The sequence below is a fragment of the Xiphias gladius genome, chromosome 24, assembly GCF_016859285.1.
Source record: "Xiphias gladius isolate SHS-SW01 ecotype Sanya breed wild chromosome 24, ASM1685928v1, whole genome shotgun sequence".
NCBI classification, from domain to species: Eukaryota; Metazoa; Chordata; class Actinopteri; order Istiophoriformes; family Xiphiidae; genus Xiphias; species Xiphias gladius.
In genome coordinates, this window is record NC_053423.1 from 18,493,314 (window position 1) to 18,520,080 (window position 26,767).

General features: G+C 41.1%; 1 protein-coding gene across 1 annotated transcript in view; it reads right to left on the reverse strand.

Annotated features, from left to right (window-relative positions):
- Window positions 1–8,946: 8,946 nt before the first annotated feature.
- Window positions 8,947–26,767, reverse strand: part of samd12 (sterile alpha motif domain containing 12) — a 101,588-nt gene continuing 83,767 nt past the window's right edge. The window contains exon 5 of the mRNA XM_040122284.1: window positions 8,947–11,124. Within this exon, the coding sequence (XP_039978218.1) occupies window positions 11,093–11,124 (32 nt within the window). The 3' untranslated portion in view covers window positions 8,947–11,092. The remainder of the gene's footprint in view (window positions 11,125–26,767) is intronic.

A 26,767-nucleotide genomic window follows, 5' to 3' on the forward strand; every position in this document is an offset into this window, starting at 1 on the left:
CTTCAGTGCACAAATGTGAACTTGGCAAAAAGACAGAGCCTCCTCCTGCTGTGATTGGCTGAGTTTCAACATGCAACCTATGTTTGATGGCAAAGTCATAGCAAGATTTTGAGGCACCACAATCCTCCAATCCGACAGAGTGACAATCTTATTTTATAGATATAAATCTTGTGTCTGATACCAACGTTAGAGATCCCCTGACTGGTGAAAACAAACACAAAATGAAACAACAGTGTGATTTTCATAATACTGTGCAAACGATTGCTTAAGATTTTGATCAGAATATCTGTGTTTAACCAGAACCCACATACAAGGTTGCACAACAAGGTAGGAGGAGAGTTTGTTTTTTTCAATCACCCATCTATTACCTGCAGCTGTCATGAATTTGGCATAAAGATATTGTGAAAGCGTCCAATTTTCTCTGAGAATGGCATGCAATTGTACAACAGAGAATGGAGCACTAAAACACTCACATCTGAGCCACTGGATTAAAATTTTCCTCACGTACTGGTTTATTTAGGTTGAGGTTGCTGACCATGAATGTCCTCTTTCTATTGATCATCAACCTGTGAGACAAATATGACCCCTGACAAACAAACTGCTTCTGTCTCCATAACAGTTCTCGTAAGGGAGCGATTTACAACACTGATGTTAATCATTTGCCAGTGGAAATATCCTGACATCAAATATCTCCTGTCCAGGTGGGGAAAATGGAGAATGAAAAGCCTCTAAATGAATACTGACTCATACACACAGTGGATGAAAGTGAGTAGGCCATCAAACAGGCCTGTACTTTAAACCCCTTAGGATACCGGCACCACCACGTTTCACTGTCCCATTTCTTTGCAACAGTGAAAACAAGAATAGACGATTTCTCACCAAAGGCACCATGTTACATCATTTCTTCTGTTCTGTGTTTTTGTTCTTCATTTTTGTTTTTCTTTTTTTCCCTCTACACGGTATTGTTCCACAGTGAAGCCATCAAGCCAGTCACTCACAAACCTGACAGATCAAGGTCCCGCAGTGTGAAATGTGTCGGCCATTTTGGCTCTGTCAGAGCTGGTGGCACGCAGAGCAACTGCTCATTAGAAGGCAAGTGTGACAGAGCCTCTCTCCTCTCCACCAGACGAGTCTGACTTCTTCACCCAAACAGTGGGGGAGAGCGAAGAGAGAGGACAGATGCAGATGGTGGTGGCGGGGAAAGAAAGGGGGGAGAAAGCAGTAGAGGGAGGAAAGCTGAAGGGAGAGTGAAAGTGAAAAAGAGGTGAGAGGTGGGAATGAAGAAAAGATACAGTGTGAGAGAGTAGGAGGGAGAGAGGGCAGGGGAGTGAGGGCTGGAGAGAGGAAATGCGCCGGCAGATATCATTAGAGTCGGGTGCAGGGCTGTTTAACGAGCAAGCTCACAGCACCCCTCCATCCTCAGTGGCGCCTGCCGGCTGGAGGCCCCCGGGTTCTGGCTCCCCAGCTGGGGCTCCGGCCTGTTCCATCATCGCTGAACGTAGGGGGGAGCTGTGGGTTGAGATTTATTTTTTCTTCCTACCTGTGGAGCACATTTGCACAGACACAAACACAAGCTTTAAATAACCCAGAAAACATTAACTCAGGATCTCACTCACTCCCTCTCTCTCTCATACACACACACACACACACACACACACACACACACATACACAGCCTCAGGGAGGGAAGGTTTACCGCTTGTGCTCTCTCTTTTTTTCCCTCTCTCCCATCAGAGGTATAATTGACTCTGCCTGACACATAAACATAGTGGTAATAAGCCTGGCTTCCCCTTGATGTCAAACGTCGGAGCACACAGCTGTGTGAGGTGCTGGGAAAAGCCACCGGGCAGCGGGCGTCTGCAGGCTTGTAGCATCCCTGCCGCCGCCCGTTAAACTGTGTGTCTGCACTGCCGCTATGGGAGGCTGAACAGAAAACATTTCCCCGTAGACCCTGAAGAAGATCTGTTTCTTATTTGAATACATCAGTTGAAGGATGGGAGAAGGATGGGGGAAAGATTAGAATCGAAGATTAGGAAGAGAAGTTACGAGAGATAGATACACCACTCACAGAGGCAAAAAGAATAGGGAAGAGTAGGGAATTAAAGAAGGAACAATAGCTGAATAAAACGCCATGTTAGTGCCTTTGTTGGCTATGCACAACAGAAATAAATCAAATATATCAAGCTTTACCAAACCGTGTCACTTACTTTGATTGATTGCTCTGTTGAGAGTAACACTGCAACACCTGCCATTGAAATGAACTCCAACTATAATATATTGTATCATTAGATAAAATACGGTCTTAAAGGAAAAGTCTTGGTGTTACCAGTTATCAATACATCACATGGACGTACTAAAATCAACAATAAATTGATCCTACAAACAAGTATTGCCTGAGTAACCAGAGCCTTACATCTTCATTTCTCAGTTTCACAGACCAAAAAAGATCAATGAAGAACAAATGAATGAGTCACGCTGCTGCACTAGGTGACATGTTCCTTCTCTTCCAATGAATACGTGCGCCGTATCTAATTTGAGTCCATCCCACATACGCCGTCCTGCTTCTGTACATTATCACTAGGGTGCCAAATTTGCGGCTGAAAATAGTCCCAAACAAATGAATTTATTCCTGTTTGAGTAACGTTTGCCAAAAAAATACAGTGCCCAGCTGTTCTAGAAAATTACCGAACCTTTTTAAAAATGAAACTACATATTTATGACCCGTTTTTAAAGAAGAACATCTTATTAAGAACTAATGGACTTGGAACTGAATGCCAAAAACAGGATGGACTAACATCCTTCTGATCTTTTCCAGAACATCGAAAATTCAGACAAATGATGTCAGTATTAATCCAGCAATAAATTCCTGGTCGATTTGGCGACACCTTTGGTCCCAAAATGCGAACCAGCAGAGGGGCCGCAAACACACCTTGAGTTGCTACTCTGTCAAAAATGCAACAGTAGAAGAACAACGCGTGTGTCTGTTCGTAGAAAACATCCATAGTCTTTTCACAGCACACCCAGACACACTGCGCAAGAAGACGCCTCATTATGTTTTCCAGGACTGAATTTTGTGTCCGCATTAAAAAAAAAAAAATGCGTGGATGCAGCAGCTTTTGTCTTTTGTAGGGATTCTGCGAATACCTTGTGAGCGTATACTCATTTTGATTCCCACCAGGGAAAGGTGGACGCTGCGAGTAACAATGAAAACTACTAGTGTATATGGAATCGGCGATTACAGAATGGGAGTAGAGATTTCTGGCTCCAATTCACCTACTTCCAGGGGTCTCCAGTGAGACCCAGCTCCAGTGAGACCAACCCATTTTGTCTTGGGGTCTTCATCAGGGTCATATTACAAAATGCAAATACACCGAATAACTATTGCTGAAAATATAAATGGTTTGAACAATGAGTTTGGAAATTTAAAAAATCATAAGAATATAAAAATGTGTAATTTTATAACTTATACTTGCATTCAAAGATTTTTTTTTGACCAAGTGGGGTCATTGGAATAAGCTATAAATGTTTGTATTTTGCTTTATAAATTGATATGGCAAACATTTAGCAAACAGTTGCCTGTTTACAGATCAGGCAAACATAGAGCAACATTGTCATTCACTGGTTGTGTTTCTGGCAACTTGGTGAATGTGTGTCCAATATTCAGTCTGTGTTTAGAATTGTTTTCGTCTCCACCAACTTCTGAGATGATTATCAGGCTCTTTCGGCGCTAAATGCTGCACTACGTTCACCAGCTAGTTGATAACTTTGTCAGCTGTTTGTTACTGGGCAGGTATCATACAGTGGATTTATCACAGCTTTTTTGGTCAAAAAAAGCTGCCCGCAAACAATGCTGATGAAAGCGCTGAGAGTGGGTCAGGGGGGTTGGGTGGCTGGGCGGGGTTAAAGCAAAAAAAAACAAAACAAAACTGTTTTGACATAACCACTAGTTGAAAACAACATGTACTGAGAAATCAGACGAGATAAGAGAAGGGGAGAGATAAGACGCAAGGAGAGACGAGGCAAGCATAAGAAAGACGACAGAAAGAAACTTTTCTTTTTCAAAGTGGTAAAGCTTTAGCACTAAAGAGGGCTTCTTGCTCCATCTCCCTGCTCCGACAATAAAACACGGAGGAAAAACAGATGTGATAAACCTTGCTGCTCGCTGTGATACAGTGTCAAGTACTGAGTAACACACATGCACACAGACACACAGGGAAACACTAACGGTGTGTGGCCAGAGCCCCCTATCTGACTGCCAGAGCTCATCCTGACACTCCAAAGGGGCTCAGTGTGTGCACTGTCTAAGATGTTTAATTCATACCACTGCATGCTTGTGCTCGACATGAATGCGTGACGGAGGAAGATGGGAATGCAGAGTGTTATGCGCAACAGCCAGGCCGAGGATGATGCAGAGACACAAGAGAGGGAGGCTACATAAACACACACAACATAGACACACAGAGAATGAGGATGTATGAGGATGAAGAGAGACATAAAAGAAAGTAATGTAGGAGTATCCACAGCGACAAAGAAAACAAGGATATAGAAATAGACACAGCTGAAAACTGTGAGGCAATAAAACAATACCAGAGAGAGAGAGAGAGAGAGAAAAATGAATAAATGATAGAGCACACGTTTGAGATAGATTCTCAGATGCTGGCACGACAGAATGAGTGACGGATAGAATCAGAGCAGCAAAACTGTGAGAGGGAAAAGAGGGACAGGGCAAAGTGAGAAAACAGTAGAGGGAAATTTCAGGCACACATACATACACACACATACACACAAGGACAAAAACTGTGGAGATCTCATCCAGGCAGGTGGTGAGTGCCCGGAGTGCTGAGGGTGTGTGTTGCATGTCTCAGGAGAGGCAGGCAGGGGACTGAATTCTAGCGATTTTCTGTCATGTCTCTCTTTCCCTTCATCCCTCACGCCTGTTATCCACCTCCTTCCCCTCCCTCGCCCCACCCTGGCCAGTGCAGCACAGCCCTGCTTAAAAGGTGCTACAGCATGTGTAGCATTTGTAGGGTATCAGTTTTGATTCATTCAAAGATTGATTTTATTGTGGGATTAATCGTGACGCCTTGCTATAATTAGTTTCTTAAAACTGACCACATTTCTTATGCCACCTGTTCTTTCTCTCTCTTTTATCCTATTGCAACCATTAACTCTGAAAGCTCTGGCTCTGTGCTGTGCTACCCTAAAGAAAACAAGCATATTTCCCCAAAAAATCTATACTTTCTAATGGCTCAATTATTGGTGAATTATTAATTTATGAATTACCTATATATCAGCAATAAATTTTTTGTGCGGGCAACATGTGAAAACTACTTTTGACTAGTGTATATCTGCCTTCAGCATACCCTCCCACTAAAGTCCGCAGTTGCATAAATAAGTTCCTAATGAATGGATTTTTGTCTGGATGCTCCGATGTTCTTGTTCAAGTTTTATTACTCATCTATGAAGTGCTGATAATTATGGATTTATTTAAATCATCTCACTTGACTTTAATTTATATTTGCCTTGCACAGTCATTGAAGGGCATGAAGGAATACATCAATACATAAGCTATATACTAGTAGACATAACCTGACCTACAAAATCACATTAAAAACAGACCAAAGTTGTAGAGGGAGAGGACAAATATTTTAGATGACCTAATTTGCAAGTTTAGATATGTAATGGAAATACTGAGAGTTTTTCTATAAAGTGTCATTTTGACTATCCAGAATGCACTTTGAATTATTAAGTTATTAACCATTAGTAATTAATTAATCATCGATAAAGTTTATTATTTACGGATTACTGTAAATGAATATTTCTTATTAGAAAGTGGTACCTACAGTGTACTGTAATGTCGCGCTACTTAAAGCTCCTGAAAACTCGGTTTCGATGATAAGTTTTTCACTAAAATATTAAATATTTATGAGTGAATAAGCAAAAATCAAAATAAAGAAAAACACATTTAAGTGTTATTTATTGAGACTTTAACATCCCGAAACTCTGCTAATCTGCTTAATCAGGAGTGCGTGGCCGTGAAGGACCGCATTACTAATAGTAAGAAGATGACTGAGAAAAATTGCCTTTTCGGGGCCTTTAAAGGGATCCGACACTACAAGTTGTCGTAACACACAGAAATTGCTGGATGAAGCAGAGAATTAGAACATCAAGTCATGGAGACCTGCCAGCCAATTCTAAACACAAGTATTTTCTGTGTCCACGGTAGAAGACGATTGGTGTTGCCGGCCCTGCTGTCTCTGAGAAAGCGGGAAATGGCCTATTTAAGTTTGTATAGACTCATTATGCATTTGTGGAAATCACAGTGGGAAAATTCATCGTGTATCTGCGCGTTAGAGGTGACACAATGTAAAAAATGTGTAAGCATGGTCATTCACATTTGCAGTCATTTGTTGTTGTGATCTACAGCGTCTCCTGAAGGGTCCGGAGGCCTGACGGAGGCTGCCCGACCTGTGATGTCATACTGCTCCAGCCATAACATCTGTCGGGGAAATCTTTTCTGCAAACTCAGTCTACATCTGCTGTGTATGAGCAGACGTACACACACACACACACACACACACACACACACACACACATAGAGTTGTGCTGTGTGAGCAGATTTAGAAAGAGTTGTAACATCCTAGTTGGCCAACCACACACAGAATAAACAGAGAACACACTATACATGAAGATGAATCTGTTTATTATATATATATACTCATCATGATATCAATCATCATTAATATCCATCATTAGGCACCTGATATGTAGATAGATTGGGTGTAGAGACTTCTTCTGCATGCCTGTTGGTTACAAAAACACTCAGAACAAACTCTAAACATGCCTTCAACGTGGGAGAGAGAAAATATTTAATTTGTCTTCTGTTTAGACTGTGTTTGAGGTGTCGCGTATATGTCTGCTTCTACGTGTGTTTACGCATAATTATTGTGAAATGTGTGAGCGGGTCTGACTCTTTAATTTGTTGAGAAATGTGTGTTTAGTGCTTCTGGGTGTATATAGTGTCGACATGTGTTTGTGTGTGTGCCTGTGAATGTGTATGTTACACACAAAGTCTGGATTTGAGTGCATTTTACATGCGCGCCAGCATGTGAAAAAGTTCTTGTGCAATAACGTTGTGTGAGGTGTAGTCTGGCCTCCTCTTGTGTAACTGTGCACTGTGTATCATTGTCTACGAGTACGTGCCAAACCTCCCACAGGTACTGGGCTGAGCCAGTTCAGGCAAGTCCTCGGACACCTTAGCATAGTTGCCAGATCTCAAGCTGGTTATACCGGGGTATATGAGCCAGAAACACTGCGGAAAGTTTCCCTCATGCCTCATGAGAGAAATCTGTTCTCGCTTCCCTCCCTGCAAGTATGCAACATACACTCTGGAGAGTAACATTAAGGAATTATTACAGTGCTGCACCCTTGGATATGGATAACTAAACCCCACTGCTACATTTCTTATGTAGTGGAGAGCCTGTAAGCCACTTTAGGTCTTGACCCAAGGTTTAGACTGTCTGCCCTAAATTTGTAAAAACTAATTTTAAAGACACTTTGAGAAACAAAGGAATATACAGTTTTTTTGATACAAACGCTTTCAATAATCCTTTATAGCCACATTGAAATGCAGAACTGAAATTGAGTTGATTGAATATGTAGTAATTTTCTTTACAGGGCTACAAAAACAGGGCATCAAAAAATATGATGAAATTCAATGCAAGTGGTTCATATACTGTAAGACCACAAGTCAGCCTTGTGTTCTTTTCCCACCAGATTTTGGGAATGCATTGTCCTTGGTTTTGTCAGGTTTTTTAAGTGCAAATATTGATGCTTCTGACCATATCCAAGCAAAACTTAGAATTTAACTTAAATAAATTTTATTTCTTTCTAATTTTATTTTGGGAAATATTCCTCTGTTCTTTATTGCTGAGAGACAGATGAGATTGATACCACTCTCGTGTCTGTGCGTTAAATATGAAGCTACAGCAGCAGCGGGTTAGCCCAACCTAGCATAAAAGCACAAAGAAGAGAGCAGGGGGAGAACGGCTAGCTTGGCTCTGAGGGGTAACAAAAACAGCCCTCTAGCAACTTTAAAGCTCACTAATTAACATATTTTACTCATTTATTTGTCATTTTTACAATTTGGCTTTGCATGTATTAAACAGCTTTAGAGGTGCTCGTAGATAAACATTGTTACCTTTGGACAAAACCAGTCTTTATGCTAGGCTAATCAAACTGGCTACTGACTGAAGCTTCATATTTATCGGACAGACATGACAGTGCTATCAATCTTATCTCTAAACTCTTGGCTAGAAAGCAAATAAACATATTTTTCAAATTGTAACTTTTGCTCAGATGGTAGGCAGATATTATTGCCTTGGGACAGAGCCAGGCTAGCTGTTTCCCTCCGATTCCAGTCTTTATGCTAAGCTAATAGGCAGCTGGCTGTAAATCCATATTTAGCATGCAGATATGAGAGTGGTTTCAATCTTCTCATCGCAGCAGCTATATTGACTAATTTGCTTTAACAATATCATAATTAATTATCATACTTATTATATTGTTGAAAATGGTTATTTTAGAGAGTCCAAAATTCCTGCCAATAGTTGTTTGCATAAACTAACCTGGGTCTCACACTTTACAGCTTTTTACCTCTGCAAACCATTTCTTCCAGTTTAGTTGTTGACATTTTCCAATCTGAAATTGAGGAGTGGAGACATTCCAAGTTTAACGGAAGCTTCAACACTCCTCTTCCTCCTGTGGCATTGATAGACATGGACACGGTATCTCCACCCAACCGTGAAATAGCTACTTGTGTTTTAGCCCGAACAACTCCATTCCTATGTGACACACACACACACACACACACACACACACACACACACACACACACACACACACACACACACACGCACACACACACACACGCACACACACACACACACGCACAACCACACACGCACACAGAGTGTCTTTGAGGCATTTGTAATCTGGGAGGACTGACTGTATGTCCTGAAGACCTGATCAATACTATTCAATCTGCTTGCAGGTCTTTGCCGTGTTAGGCTACGGCTGCTATCCAAACAATGAATGGCTGGACACAGAGGGACCTGTGTACAAATGGAAACCCATTACAAAGCAATGGCTCTCAGGGGCCGACGCTGACCCCCTTTTTATTCCCTCTACTCCTAACACAACAGCACATTTTGTGCTCCTCTGATTGACAGCTCCCGTCCAGGAAAGGAAAGATGTTGTTACCGTGACAACAGCTCGTGCTTCACCAGCGTGGATATGAGCTTTTGATAAATATCACTCCAGTACACTGAAATCATCAGCTGATATTTAGAGGTCATTATACTGGCTACAGGATTTTGTAATGTATTTACACTCATAGACATAAGGGAGAAGATGAAGATGATCTAAGTAACAGCTGTTTTGTTTCATGACAGACACATGTGACTTTAAATGCAGTTAAAATACCTATAATATCAACAGTGAGTGGCCATTATTTACATTGACAGCAGAGATTTGAGTTTCTCATCAGAGATAAAAAGGATACAGTGTACCTTCCTACAAGACTGACATGTAACATTTCCATGATGATCTTCTGCACAAAGCACGTCTCCTTTCTACACAATTTTCATATATCATATCTAAAAATAGTTCCAGGCAGTGATATGGAATGCAGACAAAGCAATAAAGAGTTGGCGATACGGAGGGGATGAAATGAAAAGGGATCCTCTTTTGTTATCTGTGATGTCTTTTCTTCTTTTTCTCTCCTCATTAGTGGTAAAGAATTTCAAGTCATAGCATATCTTGGTTCACTGAGCCCTTTTGCTTTGCCTGCGCCTTTTTTCTTTCAGCCACCCCCTTTTGCGTTGCCAAATCAGTTTACCTACTCACACAGTGATTTTAGGGACACTGAGGGAATTTCGTTCTCGTAGTTCATCCCTTTTTTTTTTTTTCCAGGCGCGGCTTCATCTCCTACAGATTGCTTTTCACACCAATGTTGTATATTTTGGAGCTGGCTTAACCTTACCTAATGTGATGCCAGGTTCAGTGTTTATTCCCCTACTAACTATTTTCACAGTGAAGTTCTCTCAGTCTTACTGTCTACCCTAAGAGAGGGATCCACAATAGGGTAGGATATATGGATACTTCATTAGGCTTTGTTGAACATTGTTTACAGGATTTATGCACAGAATGAGAAAGACTAAAAGCACAAAAACACACACATGGTTTTGTAAAATGTGTCACCCTCTTGCAGTTGTTGCAATAATGTGTGTGAGGAGATAAGAAGGGAGAGTAAGGGAAGGAGGGGTGTCTTGCAGGCAGCCTTGTTTTGCTGCCATTACCAAACATCCTTAGTAGGGCAGAGCCAGGCTCAGCAGTGCACCACAAGCGTATTCACAGGATAATACACGTTAGTGCGCCACGATGAAGGAGCTAAAACGCCACAAACAGACCAAGAGACTGTGGATTATACTGCAGGTGTCACTCTTTACTGTAAGAGTGGGGGTATCGTTTTGGGATACGTTCCCTAAAGGCAAAATAGCACACACACATAAAACTATTGTCCAACCACAAGGCATTGGTATCACTGTGTTGAAATGCTTTCAGGAAACCCAGCCCAGGTAAACATTGGATTCTGGGTAGATGGGGGTTGGGAGAGGGTTGGCTATTGGCGTTGTTCTTGAGGGAGAGGGAGTGAAGGGGTATATGAAGAGTATAGGAGTTATAGTTTGAGAGGTCTGGTGGAGGTTTGGCTGCAAAGGTCAGAAATGACCGGAGATGGGACGCCTGTAATAGAAACTATTAGTCAGACTCCAGGAAGCTGTGAGGAATTGTTTAGACTGCGAGGAAACAGCGAGTCAGAAGTCATGGGAGCTTCTGAGGAGTGGCTGGCAAGAAAAGAAGGCATGGGTATTTTTCTAGATCAGTCTTTGGAGAAGTGGAGGACAGAGACCAAAGGTGTGAGATGGAGAGCTGTGATTGGTCCAGGAAGAAGTCTGGAGACACATACTGGGTGGATGTTGGCGAGGCGGTGGGCGTCCGCGTCCTTCTGTGACTGGGCATCCTACTCCGTCGGGCTATGGTGAAGATGGAGTGCACTCCAGAGAGGCTGGAAAAAAAAGAGACAGAAAAGATTGGAGAAAATTCATGGGAAAATAACAGCAAGATGGTTGTGGAGTGTGAGAGAGAGTGAAAAATGAGAATTTGAGGAAAAAATCACAAATGCCAAGAAAGAAAAAAATTAGACGAAAACAGAAAAACAAAAAGAGAAACGGTAACGAACATCGCAGGAATAGAGGGGAAGCGGGTGCAAAACTGAGAGGAAATTAAGAAGTTGAGATCAAACAGCAAAAAAAAAAAAAAAGAAAGGGCCGGGATAACAAGCATGGACACAGTGAGGCATAAAAATGGATCAGGGGGATGGAATTAGAAAAATAGAAGAGGGAGGAGGGAGATGAGAGAGACAGGATAAAAGAGAGAAAGACGGAGAGAGAGGGGGAGGACGAATTAAAAGAGAGGAGACATAATTATAAAATGGCATGAGAAAATCAATGCAGTGGGCATCATTGTGCTTTCAGGCGCCGTACAAAAGGAGGTTGAGGGCAGCAGTGTGTCCATCAAATGCATACACAGCAGCAGTGTCAGTGTCACATACCCACAGAAGCATTTCAAATGCAGAGTGAAGACAAGGAGGATGAGTCAGGCAGAAGAAGCGGAGAGAGACAAGTGACATTTAGAGCTCAGTCAGAGCATGTGATGACAAGGCACAAGGATACATGCCAGCCCCGACTCTGGGAACAGCTTGTGTGTGTGTGTGTGTGTGTGTGTGTGTGTGCGTGTGTGTGTGTGTATGTAAGGTATGTGTGTAGAGATGCAGAGCTCAGTGCAAGGAAACAGATTTGTGTTTTTAGACATTATTCTTTTCACCCGTGGGAACCGAAACTCATGGCAGGGAGCCAACTCAGAGGTGAGAATTCATGTTAACATTTTAAAACTTGAGGCCATAGTAAGAGAATTGTCTGCAGATACACTTTTCTAGTGGTGGAAGTAGTATTCCTTTAACTTCAAACTGTTTTTTAAATCAAACCATGTGAGAAGTTTAAAGGGGAAATTTGTAAATAATCTCACTTAAATTCATCTCTAATTTCTAACAACTCATAGACTGAAATGTCACAAGGGGCCCCAACAAGACACTGTTTTTTTTGTATGGTCACAAGCAAGAAAGAATGGGAACTAATGGTTTCATCTTTGACAATGCATTGTATTTTTTAAGCTTATCTCATGTTTTATTTCGACAAGTCTCGTAAATTAAACAACAAAATATGCAATTTCTCCATGCATTCGAGAGCGACACACTGAAGCGTTTTCTGATTCTAATGCCTGCATTGGCAGGGCGACATTATTTTTTTTACGCCCTCCAAAACCATTAAGAATCACTGTTGAAAATCAAATGCATTTTAGCAAGTGAGAATGCAAAGCTCAACGTTTGGTTAGGTTAAGGGCAAACATCATGGCTTCTGTTGAACTACTCCTTCGCTGAGGTTACGGGAGCTTTGGTGTCAGGGTTGCAATAATAAACCCATGGTTAAGGTTCGAGAATGATAGCTGTCATAGCTATAGCTGTCAGGTAAATGTAGTGGAGTAAATTAAAAGTTTTCCCTCAAGTATAAGTAGCATGAAATGGGAAAACTTAAGATAAAGTGCTTCAGAATTGTACCTAGTACCTAAGTAAATGTACTGAGTTCCACCCTGGCATGACTGTTATTACACACAGATACACACATGAAAAGCCATGCAAATTCAACCATGTAATATTCATCATCATTATTGACAAACACTGCATGTAAACACCATGTCAGCGCACACACACACACACACACACACACACACACACACACGCAAACGCACACACACACACACACACACACACACACACACACACACACACACTCCTTGTTAACTGTATTAGTGCCAGGGCTTATCTCTGCAGTGGGACCACACACCACAAAAGGCAGAAATTCATTACAGTCGTAGGAGGACCATGACAAGCTGTCAGCGTGTTGGAAAGCCCCCCCCCACACACACACACACACACCCATTCCCCTGGTATATATCTTAATTTCAGGGATTGTTTGCGTGGTCACATGCAGATGCAAACAGCTATATTATTTACTACTTCATACAAAAACAAAGAACACTCTGCTCTGAATCTTAATTTCACGTGTAGTGTACATTGACTCTCTCCATCACACCCACACACATACATGTGCACACGTTATTGTGAGTTAGCGGCGAATGGAGAGCAGGCCCAGAGGTGCAGTTCAATGACGTACTCTGTATTTCCAATTTATGTTTGCGTCTCTACACTTCTCTTGGCTGCCAGTATACGCACAGTAAACCCCTACTCTCTCTCTTCCTCTCTCGCACACACAAACACATAACAACACATAATACACATGGTCTGCATTTTAATATACACAATATTTTGATGTTATGGCTGTGGCTACATCGATAGGAAACATTTTCAGATGGTAAAAGAGATTATTGTTGTCATAAAACCATGCGAAACAATAAAACCCTAGATGCCTTCACAACTTTTATGTGAATATATTTTCCAATCTGGTTGAACAGTTAAATAGCAGTGTAAAAAAAAAAAAAAAGGGGGGAGTATCATCATCCTTCAGCCAGTCCTGGTTTAGTCTTCAAAGACAGAAAAGGGCAAATTACTTTGGAAAACCTTTTCTTTAACATAATTACTATAATCTGCCAAACCTAAATTAAACAGACCAGCATGTGAATGCCTTGCTGACAAGAGTGTGGATGGTGTGTGCTCCAGTCTCTGACATAAAATTATAATTTCAGTATGTTTCTGTGGTGTGTAATTGCATGTGCGTGTGTGTGAATGAGAAGCAGAGAACACTCGGTCTGTATCAAGTTATTAAACTAACCAATTACAAAGCCGACTCATCACGTTTACGTCCCAAACAAAGGGAGAGTTGATCTATAATTAATGAACTGTTCTGCAGTGTAATTCGTGGATTTGGTCTCATACCCACTTGTTCATAGATGAATGCTTGCACGCACGCCCATCACACATACACACACAGAAATTCGGCTCCTGTGGTCTGCAACAGCTCACTCTCGAATGCCACCAGTACAAATGATGAATGTAGTATTACAGTATTAACAGATGAGCAGCTTTTCAGAGACAGGTAGTCAAATGTCTGGGTCGTCAAAATCTCTCTCTCTCTCTCTCTCTCTCCTGGATTTGTCTCTCTCTTTTTCCCTCTCTTTCTCTGTTGGTCTCAGCCATGCCTTTGTAACCAGACCTGTCTTGCTTGTTTAATCGGAGCACACCTCGGTGTGCATGCCGTGCGCCCCGTCTCGTACTAAAAAACATGAATGAGGACATACTGTATTTGCATTGATTCTGTCCATCATACATAATTGAGCCCTTGCATGGGGTGACCAGTTCCTTCATTATGATGAACGCGGGCACTGTAGTTTATTTAGAGTCAATCTAGAGTCAATAAATACTGTTCTTCTGTCAAAAACACTTATTAGCGCACCAATTTGTATTAATCCACGCAAACCCATGAAAATAGTCCAACAAATGTCCTCTTTACTGCTTTTTGTGATGTTTGCGAAAATCTACTGCTGTTTTAGGGAATCACTGAGCCTTTTAAAAAAAAAAAGAAACTATAAATCTGTTGTTAAAGATGTATGCCTTCGGTGAAAACACTGAGCTTGGGGTTGAGTGCAACAGACAGGGTAATGAAGTTGGCAAGAATATTTGAGACAGGCTCACGTATTGGTTTTGGTATTTTCATGGGATTTGTTGACAATAAGACATCACATATTGTAGTGTATTAAAGGGACACCAGTGGGATGCCACTAAATGTAAATACTAGCCTTTGGTAATATAGTGGGATATGAGACGGAAAAAAAATGATGGTCAAGACATCCTGATCCGATCAGGTATCTTAGTATGTGGCTGGAAAATGATCAGTCTTGTCTCTGTGGTAGTTAGTCCCTCATTCAATCCTACATTATAAAAGCAAAAACCCTTTTAAGAATAGCGTCTTTAAGCCTTAGTTGGCAGCGGCAATGCAAGGTTTGACAAGCTTCACTAACAATAATCACCTACAACAAGTAAGATATTTATAAAATAGATGATTTAAGCTAAAAACAACTCAGCCAACACTCCTTTAGAGCAGTGGTTCCCAAACCTTTTGGGCTTGTGACTCTTTAAAATGAAGCATGTGGCCACTTATCAAAGGTTATGGCCTCACTGTAGACATGAGTTGTGAGCAGTTAAAAGAAAGATTTTAGATTTTGCCTCATCCGATTGTTTCATTTGAGGGATTTTCACAGGCTTGAAGAGTCACAAGATTTTACAAGAGAAAAAAAATATATAACCAGTTCATTCCATTTGACATATTTAATATCCTTGACGGTGTCACAATTATTTACACATAGGACTATTGTTGTCCCCATGATTTCAAACTTACTGCCAAATAAGAAAGTTGTTATTGGAGGAGTCTGCAAAACCCTGACTACGTTCAGCGATGTTTTTTATGTCTGATGCCAAGGTTTTTTTAAATTCTTGCTTTCTGTGCTAGGCAACGGCAGTATAGGTAAGGTTAGGGAAAGTTCACGGTTAGAGCAAATAATCTACTGTTAAAGGTATGGTCAGGGTTAGGGAACTGAAACAATTGGTTAAGGAAAGATCGTGGTTATGTTTTGGTTTGGAATGGTCCAATATGGACATAATTCCTAGGAATACTGGATGTAAAGATAGAAAGTACAAAAGCACAGTAAACATGGCTGCGGTCTTGACTACGATGACCTTACCAACAGACCATAATGAAGAGGGCCACGAGGTAAAGTCTTTGCACTTACAGGAGAATGTGTGTTATTGATTTATATATCGATTTATGTTAAGTCTACTGTTTGTCTGACTCAGAGGCTTCCACCAAACCGAGAGGTCACTGACTCCAGCTACATCACATCTGCCACAGGCTTAGATGAGTAAGTGAAAGCTCTAGCAAGTAAGAAAGAGCCAAGGATACATACATGAGCACGGAGACACATACATGCCAATACATATTTACATATGTAAAGTTTTCAGTACTGTGGTGCTCAGATAAGGTTTAGACAGCCTTGTCTCCCAGCGTGTGTTCAAAATAGGTCATCTTATTCTGTGACTCTGAGCGAGCATGCTCTGCTTCTTTTCCTGGCCTGATTTCAGCAACATAAACAACTGATGGGAAGTTTTCCCCTCTCCCGCCTCTCTCCATCTATCTCTTTAAAGTAGAGCTCCTCATCAGCGTAACCCAGTGAGGTTAAGTAAATAAGTCTATTTTATGCAGAGCAAGAGACAGAGGAATGGTAGTTCTCAAAGTGCTAGTATTTTGGTATTCTAACTTGTGTCAAGTTGGATTTGTTTGCTACTGTGCCTTTTTCAGTGCCACCTGCCAACACATACACTGACTCACTCACACACACACACACACACACACAAACGTTGTCTCCTTGCTTCAGCTTCCTTTAGTTCCTCAGCAGGGGAATGTCAAACTAGGCTCACTACCGTTTCTTCACTGGTGCTGCTCTATCATGCAGGATACCTCTGCTGACAAAGAGCTGTCATGGCCTTCAGGGCGTAAAGATGGCGATGCAAAGGAGCCAGAAGTGGAACAGTAAAAACAAGCCCTTCATTTATTTCAGGGCATGCATGCTGATGTCTGCGTGTATCTGTAGTATATTTACATGCGTGTTGATGTAGGTGAAAGCACGGTTGTGTGTGTGTGTGTGTGTGTGTGGAAATTTGGGTAGATATTAAGCGACCCGAAGAAGTAGGATGAAAAACAGCATCATGACCATATCGTGCCCCCCCCCAAAAAGCATGCCCACTCCCGCCATTTACCCTCTAATACCCAAGCACTGGTCACTTTAAAACTTAACTTTTGAAATATGTGCCCTTATACTGGGTTTGTTAATTAAAACGTTTTCATTTACTTATTTATACATTTTATTACCTCTTAGTATTGTGTTAGACAACTTGAACACTTGATATTGTTACTGGAAATTTTATTCAGATTTCTTTTGCACTGGTATGGACTGGGAGGAACAACATTTTGTTTTTATGTATGCAAGTACACAAAAATAACAAAGTAATCTTAAATCTTGAGCTTAGGAAAAGTTCGATCAGGAACACTATCCTTACGCTCACTCTCTTTACCTTCTCGCTCTCTCTCTATTCCCTTTCCCTGCTCCCAACTCCATCAGCTGACTGAGGGCGGTCACTCTGTCAGCTAAACCAGTCAGATTTCGCTGCGGCCTCTTTGAGCCAATCGTCTTGTTGCTGTCAAAACTGAAAACAGCTCCTCTATCTGCTGCTGTCAGCTGTCGCGTTGAGATCGATGAAACCCTCCCCCACCCCGTTCACCTCCGGTTTTCATCAGAATCAGCATCCCTGGGCCCCTCCACTGACCTCATCAGAAGTCTTGCTGCACATCCATCACATCCACCCAGATCTTCAGCCATTGCTCTTCACCTCTTCACCACCACCAAGACAACCACCACTGTCTAAACTCGATTTGGGGAATTTTCTCCTACAGCTCATGGAATGACTTCAAATGATGATGTGATGGGGTTTAATTGCCAGGGACTTCTCACAAATTTCTTCATACTTTCTATTATGCAGAGTAAATCAAATAAATTAATTTGTTCTTAAGCTTCTCTCTCCCCCTTAGTCCCTCCTGATTTAAATGCCTTTAGATGAATCCTGGTTTTAAACAGGAAAGCGCAAAGTTTTGCTATGATGAGGTTAGCGGTGCGAAAGGCCTGAGGCTTAGGCAACATCATGGATGATTACTGGTTTAAAAACATGCCTTCATGATAAATCACAAGTCATAGATATGATACTGCATTTTATATTCCAGCTCCTAAAATCAGCGGTTTCTTTTGACTGAATGCAGCAAAATTGAACAGTCTTTTGTCTGTCATAGAAATACTAATAGATCAAAAAATTAAAGGAACGGGTCAATATATTGGGGAAAAAAGCTTACTTGCTTTCTTGCTGAGAATTAGATGTGAAGACTGGGGAAGTCACTTCAGTAAGTCACTGCATCTAGCCGAGATATAGTCTGGCACATTTAAAAAAAACCCACAGCTTGTTGTTTTTATACCTTTTGGCTTTGTACGGATTAAACAAACATAAAGTGTTAAAAGTGAGCTTTAGAGGTGCTGGTGTGTGGACTTTGTTACCTTTGGACAGTGTCAAGGTAGCTGTTTCCCCCTATTTCAATTGTGACCGACGATATATTTAGAGAGAAAATTGGAATATTCCCGAGATTTCGCCATACCGCCTACACTCTTTAACGCCTCTACTTGTATTAGGAGATTTTTTTTCATACTGTTTCTCCATTATGTTTCCACATCATTTACTACACCATAAAAGGTAATGATAGCAAGGTAATGATAGCTCTATAAAAAATAAAAATCTGTTGATTAATCGATGTCAGCCGACAGAAACATCATCAGCACCTACACTGATGTAGATTAAAGATTTAAATCACTTTTCTTTCAAAAACTTCAACTGTTCTCTTGTTGCAGCGTCTTTAACGTGCTGACTGCCTGCTTTTCTCTGTTTTATGTAATTTTAAACTAAATATCTTTGTGATTTGTGTCTTATTGTCAACAAATCCAAGACATTTAAAGGTGTCACCTTGGACTTGGACTCTATCGCTAGAAACAGCGATAGACAGTCTTCACTATTTTCTGACATCTTATACACCAAATGGATAATCAGTTAATTGAGAATACCATCAGAGAGATTAACTGTTAACAGAATTAATCCTTTGTGGCAGCTCTACATATCACAATATGACATTAGATATATCAGATAGAAGAGTTTATCCATATTGCCTAAACCTAGGCTACAGTTTTAAGATCTGATTATACAACCAGTGAGCAAAAGGGGGAGAAAGGGAGGCAGGTGGATTAAGACAGCGGTAGGAAGACGAGAAAGAGAAGAAAAGGTAAAGACACCTGAACACGGCGAATGAGATAACTATGAACTACCCTCAGCGCCAAGGTACTTGCTGACACTGATAAATACCTGAGGAATGGGACACAGTTGAGGGCTTGGCTTCGCCGTCATTAACCTTGTAAAACCTCAGCCTGTGCTGGTGATTAACTACACCCCATTATGTGCTATTAAACAGCAGTAGAGGAGTCTCCTTTCCCATACTAAAACAGAATAATACTGCCAAGGAACTACGGCTTCTTAGAAAAACTTTCCCTGGGCTTGACAGTATTCTCCCAAAGCGACCGGGGTATAAAAGATTCAGGCCTTAACATTATACGTTGGCCAAGAAAGATTTGTTTGCAGGTTGCAGAATGACCCACTGTGGCCTAATATCCTCTGACTGCTGCTTCTTTGCGTGCCACTTACATGTTTCCCCTCCCCATCTTGTTCAAAGGTCTGTTATTGTTTATTACAATAGAATTCAGTGGATTCCCCATTGAGGGCTCAGTGATAAGCAAAATAGTCCGACATAGAAAGAAGGCTTTTACCATATGAAAGGCAGGGGAGCAAAAGAAAGAGAAAAACGAGGGGAGAAATGGGGAAAGGATAAAGCGAGAAAAGATAGAGGTGCAGGGATGGGGTGGAGATGCGGGGAGTGGAAGATGTGTTTGAGAGAGAGGGAGGGAGAGAGAGAGGAGAAAGCTGGGAGGGCGGGAGGGGAAGATAAAGGCAGAGCTGTACTCCCTGATGTGTCTTCTGTGTGTTGGCTCTTCGCAGCTCCAGCTCCAAGGATTACTGCATTTACACTTCAGCTTAAAAATAGCCCCCGTGATAATTTATTTAGCTGGAGCACGCCATCCAGCATTGTGTTCCCAGAGAATAGTTTTTTTTTTTTTCACGTGTCTCTATGGGAGTCTTCCTCTCTCTCACCCCCCCAACCACCACCACAACCATATCTTAGCTGTGATATTTTCTCCCTCTTCATATCTTTTTCTCTTAATCTATCATTCCCCAAGAAACTCATTGTCTCTCTAAAAATCACAAATACATACAGTGTCTATGTTTGCCTGCACAAACCTTGCTACTGGTTATGTTCATGTTATAATCATTTTTGTGTTGCTAAGTTTGGTTACATGAATCTCTGATATCCTTTGACTCAGTGCTGTGAATTAATCAGTTATCAAAGCAAACATAAAAAGAGGCGAAAATAGTCCAGAAAAACAACATTTATAAAAGAAATTCCTTCAATATTCTGTTGTAATTTCATCGATATTGATGTGCATCCATAATTTGTGCGGTTCAAAGAGCATAATGTTTCGGGGACAGAGTGGATGCACAAGGCAGCATAATGTTGACACGCAATACTAATCTGCTTATTAGAGAAAACCACTCATCATCAGCTGGGGCCAGTTGCATTAAATTCTGTGCAGGTTTACGACTAAAACTGTGTCCACGGTCTTTTCTTCATATGCGTAAACCTGTTTGTATGAATGGTTCTCTTATGTACCTCAGTCACTGTGAAACTGGGCGCAGTGCATGAGCCTGATTTCTACTCCCATTTAACAACATGTTGGTAAAGCGACAGACAATTTTCCTCGCTACACTTGTGCACACTTTTTCAAAGTACTTGGCAGGTAGGTTGTTCCGAGCATCTTGAAGAATTTGTCACAGCTCTTCTATGGATTAAGTCTGTCTCACTGTCCTTCTGTCTCCTCATCTAATCCCAGACTGATTCCATGATGCTGAGATCGGGTCTCTGTGGGGGCCAGACCACCTGCTGCAGGAGTCCTTGTTCTTCTTGTCTCTGAAGATAGTTCTTTATGACTCTGGCTGTACGTTTGGACTCCTTGTTATGCTGCAGAATGAATTTGTCACCGATCAGACTCCTTCCTGATGGTATTGCATGATGGATACGCATCTGCACATGCCTGAAAGTGCCTGAAACCTTCGAATAGTACAACATATATAAGTACGTCCATATAAAATGCATGACGAAGGCTGCTTGAATGAACCGTAGCTATTTAATACGTTGACCAAGTGTTAATGATGTGTAGGAGTTGATTTTTGTTTCTCGAACCCATCAATTTATTCTCCCGCAGACCCTGTCTGAATACAGGCATGTAAAGATCACTTTTCTTGTATGACTCATTGCCAAAGTTGACCATAATAATTAGTTTGCTCATCAATACCTCCTTCTGCTCCACCAGTATTTTGCCTTGTCAATGAAAACAAAAGCAGAGAAGAAGCATTGTCTCTGTTGTATTGGCAAAGTCCTCAAACAATGGCAGAGCAGTCATCAATACATTGGCTGTGGCTACTTTAGTTCCTGTATTATCATTACTTTATCACATGTACCTGTACACCATCATCAGCAGTGATAGGTCAGTCATCGTCAGACATTAAAATAGTTTGAAGTAATAAACTGACTTAGCAAAATGCCTCAAAATTAAATACATAAACACAGGGTAAAAAAACAATTACGGCTCCAATGTTAATAAAAATAGTAAAAAAATTGACCAAACAAATGTTATTAATTCAATTCATAAATGCCCCTTTGATTGGCATATTATAGATTCCTGTGTAGAAATTACAAACCTTTAAGTGATACTAGCTAATAACCCAAACAAATAATGTATATTATTAGATTAAATCTCTCAGATATATTAAATTTATATTCAATATATTTATTTAATTTCAACTACATTATATAAAACGCGGCTCAATATAGAAATAGCCTGAAGTAAGCGTGAGTGTTTACACCTGTTTATGTGTGGGTAATGACGAATACGTGGTTTTTTTTTGTGCAAATTCAACATTTTTACATGTGGCCCCTGGTTTGTCAGTATCACGGTGTATGCTTAACAAGCTTATCCCAACCATGTTGTCATATTTAGACATGTCGTTACTTGGAAATTCTCCGCGGAATGTAACCGAAGCCACCAGACATGAGTGAAATTAGCATTACCACGACACCCCCGATTTTAGGACAACCTCCTAAGCCAATGACGCACTGCTAAAGTGAAGAAAGCAGGTCTATTACCAGAGTATTATTCAATATGGCTGTTGAGTGTTCTTTGAGCATACTTGAAGGAGACGATCTCCCTTAAGTCACTCAGCTGATACGGCAGCTCATCGAGACTGGGACAGGGCACGTTAAAGGCAACAGCACTTAAACATAAGATACGAGAGGCCTTCAAAGAGTAGGGAGAGAAACGCTTGGTTGCTATTTTGGATCGGGAAAAGTGCTTCAGTAGCTGAGGTTAAAGGGGATCATCAGTCTTCGTGGCACAGCGAATCCCATTTTCCGCAGAAATGTGATGACTCGACAGCGGGGAGGACAGCAGTGATGTAGACGGTGGCATCGGGGAAGTGGGGCTCACATTAAGGAAAATATCGCAATGCGTTCCACTCAGCGTTTTCGCTTTTCTGCCCGTCTCGCTGTTCTCACCTTCCATGTCTCTCACCACACAAACCCCGAGAGCTGTTGGTGGATAACGATGACCTCACATGGTGCCATGGCTCCGACACACTGACAACTCCCATTTCCCTTTGTTTGTGTTGTGGCGGGGTCTTATTTCTCTCTCTGAGATTTCTGCTCCCCCGCCAAACTGTGAGCAGTTCTGTGGTGAGGAGGTGGCACTGCATGTTGTTCAAACTCTGAAATGATTCATCACAAAGTCGGAGGCAGAGAAATAATGGAGATGCTTTCACGAGCCATTCCATGATTTGTTAGGCCATATACATTTCTATGGTTTTAATATGTTTTAAATATACCGAGTAGATTCTTTATTTACTGTTGCTACACCTGTCCGGCTTTCCATTCTAGGCAGTTTATTATGATAATGTAAAATTTTACCACTTGAAATTCTTATTATTTTTGAAACAGTGGTTCCTTGACTTCAGACAGAAGTAGACAAAGCAGGCTTCTCATTTCTAGCCAGCAACTTTCTTGCTAAATCTCGCTAATCTTCGGCTAGCTAGCTAATTAAGCTAACGTTAGCTCAATAGGTTAGCTGAAAACATGGTCTGTGAGTGACTTTTTTGGTAATGACAATATTTTTAAAAGGGTCTCAAATATGAACTGTGTGGCTACATATATAATATCGTGATAAAGATGCTGATAAACCATGTCAAAGTTATGAAAGGCTAAATAAAGGACCAGCATTTGTTCTTGTCCTGGTATTATTAGTATGATAGGTAGAGGACTTTTTTTAAGTAACCTGTAACCCCGCAAACTGTAGAGAGCCGAAGTGAAACTGTAACTTCTGGGTTCTGTTCCAGAAATAATAAAACCTCACTCAAAATCCCATTGACATTTGCATCTACTTTAATAACTTGGAACAGAGCCTCTCTCAACAGTGTGTCGTGTTGCTCACTTCATGTGTTTAGATAACGACAAGTAGTTTTTTGAAAAAACAATCTAATAGTGTTGATTTAGTATTTACGTTTTTATTGACCTTTAACAAACACCATTTCCCATCATCCCTCGCCGTCGGAGGGCTAAAGGTCACAGCTCAACTGTAGAGGCTACTAGTTCAGACATGTCTGAAATAGCAGCACGACAAAGAAAACTGAACGGTGTTGAGAAAAATGACTTTAGAAGTGTGGGTAAATTTTACGGATATGAAAAAAAAACCGAGTCATGATGACATACAGAATGTACCTGGGCTGCCGCGCTTACAGTTTGTTTTCATGGGAACTGTAGTTTTTTTTTGTTTTTTTTTTCTGTGCCCACAAACTAATTGTTGTTTAACTTGGTTAAAATCATGAAGTGTTATGGTGGGTGCTGTTTCGTCACACCCTTATAATTTTTTCAGAAAAAGCACAATGAAAGAAATGCAAAGTGAGCAGAGTGGAGGATAGCCCGGATGTGATGTCATGGCTTCAGCTCTCTGTTGTAGTTAAATGATAACAATCAGTTACTGCTACTGTAGGTGGATAGTTAGCTGGACATGCTAGAAATTGCAGCTTACGTTAGAGAAGATTAACATGGTGTTTATTCCCTACACCTTTGCTCTTTTGTTTGTTGTTTTGAAAGGCAAAAGGAAAAAAAAAAAACACAACCCTCAAAACTCTTCAGATACAGAATTTCTGTCTTGCTCTAGAGCCCCGTGCACATTTTGTTGTTTGCGAGAGTGACTTTGAGCGTGGAAGAGCTTTTGTGTATGCAGACTATATGTGCTTGTGGTCTGGCACATTTCTGAGGGTGTTTGTGGCATGGGGGTTGAGAGAATGATCACCTTCTTTGAGGTTCTTGCAAACTTTTTCTTTTCCTTTTCTGGTAATCAGAAAGTACATAGGTCACACCCCACATTCTGGTCCCATCACAATGCACAATTACAAGACATTTCTTACATAAAGTAGGAATAATGCAGAAACGTGAGCTAATAATTACATAGATAAGCTAAATTGAGATTTTAAACTCCTGAAGACATACTGTACCTTAAGCTAATGAACACCACTGAGTTTAGAAAATTCCCATTATTCACACACTGCTGTTTAAACATTATTGCAAACAACCGAATCACATCTCACAAAGCAAGAAAGCTGAGGGACCTGAACCTGCAGTGTCATCAAGCAGAGAGTCTCGGGTTGCTCTGTGAGTTAAATATTCAGGAACATGCTAAATCTTCTGGGAGAAACTGTTTCTCAATATGACAGTACGTTTGATAATTTGAAAATGATAAAACTCACTGGATGTTAAATCTCAAATACCTGGGGCTGAAGGAAAGTTCTTACTTTGGATAAACCTACTTTCTGTGACGCAGATTTCGGCGTGTCCCCTCCCTCTCCAACCGCCTTATTAACATCTGCGTCGGCTATTCCATAACTTTCCCACACTGAATCTGAGAACAGGAGTGAACCTGTTGATGTCAATTTGTGTGGGAGGAGAATGCCATACAGATAATGATAGCAACAGCGTGGTAACTGCAATAGAGCGAGTATCTCCATTATTTCCCTTACTCACCGGACATGATGCATTGTGGCTGAATTGCGACAAGACATGTTGTGCTCTAATCAGCAGCGTTTGCAGCAGCAGACGCTCTAAAAAAAAAAAAACCCACCACGCAAATCGTTATTAAAAAGCAACAAAATTCCTTATTAAAGTTTTTGTTTTAAGTAAAAATGTTTGTATGATGTAATTAACAGTGGAACACAACCCCCAGCACTGAACATGAACATTTTTTTATAAATGGCTTTTTTCCCAGATTTTTTCCATACACGTTGTTATGTATATTAATATCAGAAAAACATTCTTATTAATACTATTGATTTCAACATTATTACCCAGTGCTAAATAACACGTTTTATGATAGTTATAATAGTTAAAATTGCTCCTTTTGACAAACAGCCTACTGACTTGAATGTGTGAGACCACAACATTAGCTTAAAATATTTTTTGAAAAGTGGTAAACAGAGCCTTCAGCATATTTTCTGTTTTATCTATTTTTTTTTCTATTTTTTTTAATACAACATCTGCCAAAAGACTACTGCAAAATCTGATGCTGACTCTTAACACCTGACCAGTCTTCAGTGTTAGCTTTCACATAGTGTGAGGCAGTCAACACTCTTCCTGTGCTGACGTTGAAAATCTTCCCAGCAGTCCCTCACACCGTCGCTGCTTTAAAGTAAAACTCCTGAGGTGATCTTGTATTCTTTTCGCGCCGCCCGCCCCCGGGTGACTCGGTAGCATTAAACGTGTATTTACCAGCTGGGGGTCTGAATACATGACGAGGCTCCTGGATTCCCAGCGGGACCATACCTGCCACCACTACACCACATCGCCCTTGAGCTAGACACCTTAACCTTAGCAGAGCACACAGTCGGGTACGCATGGCATCAAGCCAACTGTGTGTAAATGGTTTAATGGTAGTGTCAGGGAGTGTAGGTCCCAGTGGATACAGAGGGGGCATCTGCAGGCAACGGAGGAGTCATATGATGAATATTAATCCTCATATGTGCTGCAGATCTGGAGAGAGACTCTGGAGGTTGTAGTGAAGTATTACCCGGGGGGGATCTTTCATATACATTCATTATCCATCAATACTGACATATCTGCTGCTGCTACAGGGTTGCGTGTCCCTGCATGCCCTCCAGACAGTAGTTAGACCAGTATTCGTGTGTGCATGCGTGTTCAAATTATACGCACACTACACCGTGTGACAACAGCGTTCCTACTGTGAGACGGGATAGTGTTGCTCTCTGGTGTATGTCTTTGTGCGGCATCCTCGCCTCTCGATAACACACACACACTCCAGTGCCTATAAACCTGTAGGTTTATAACATGTCTGGGTCAACAGACAGTGGGTAACACAGAGGGAGGTTAACGTGAAGCAGATAGTGTATCTGCCTCACTGCTGGCAAGCATCGCTGTTGTTTGCCAGATGCATTAGACACACAGTAGGTGAATGTTGCTATAGCTGAAAGACCTGCAGAAACATATCCAGTTGGAGATTGTTTTCCGACATCTGACACACTTGATTTTTTTGGATTGCCTGATACTTGAAAAACCTCAATGTTGCGAGTACCTCTTGTAATCAAGCTCTCTTTTTTTTTTTTCTCAGATGAGTGAGCAGATACTCCTGAATCGTAATTTATCATCCCGCTGCTTCCGTGAGGTTTCATAGTGCCAGACATGTTAAGCAGCACAGAGGAGTAAGGTAGGTCAGAGAGAAATGTTTTGGATCACGGATCTTAAGGCATTTCAGCGTTAGTCTGA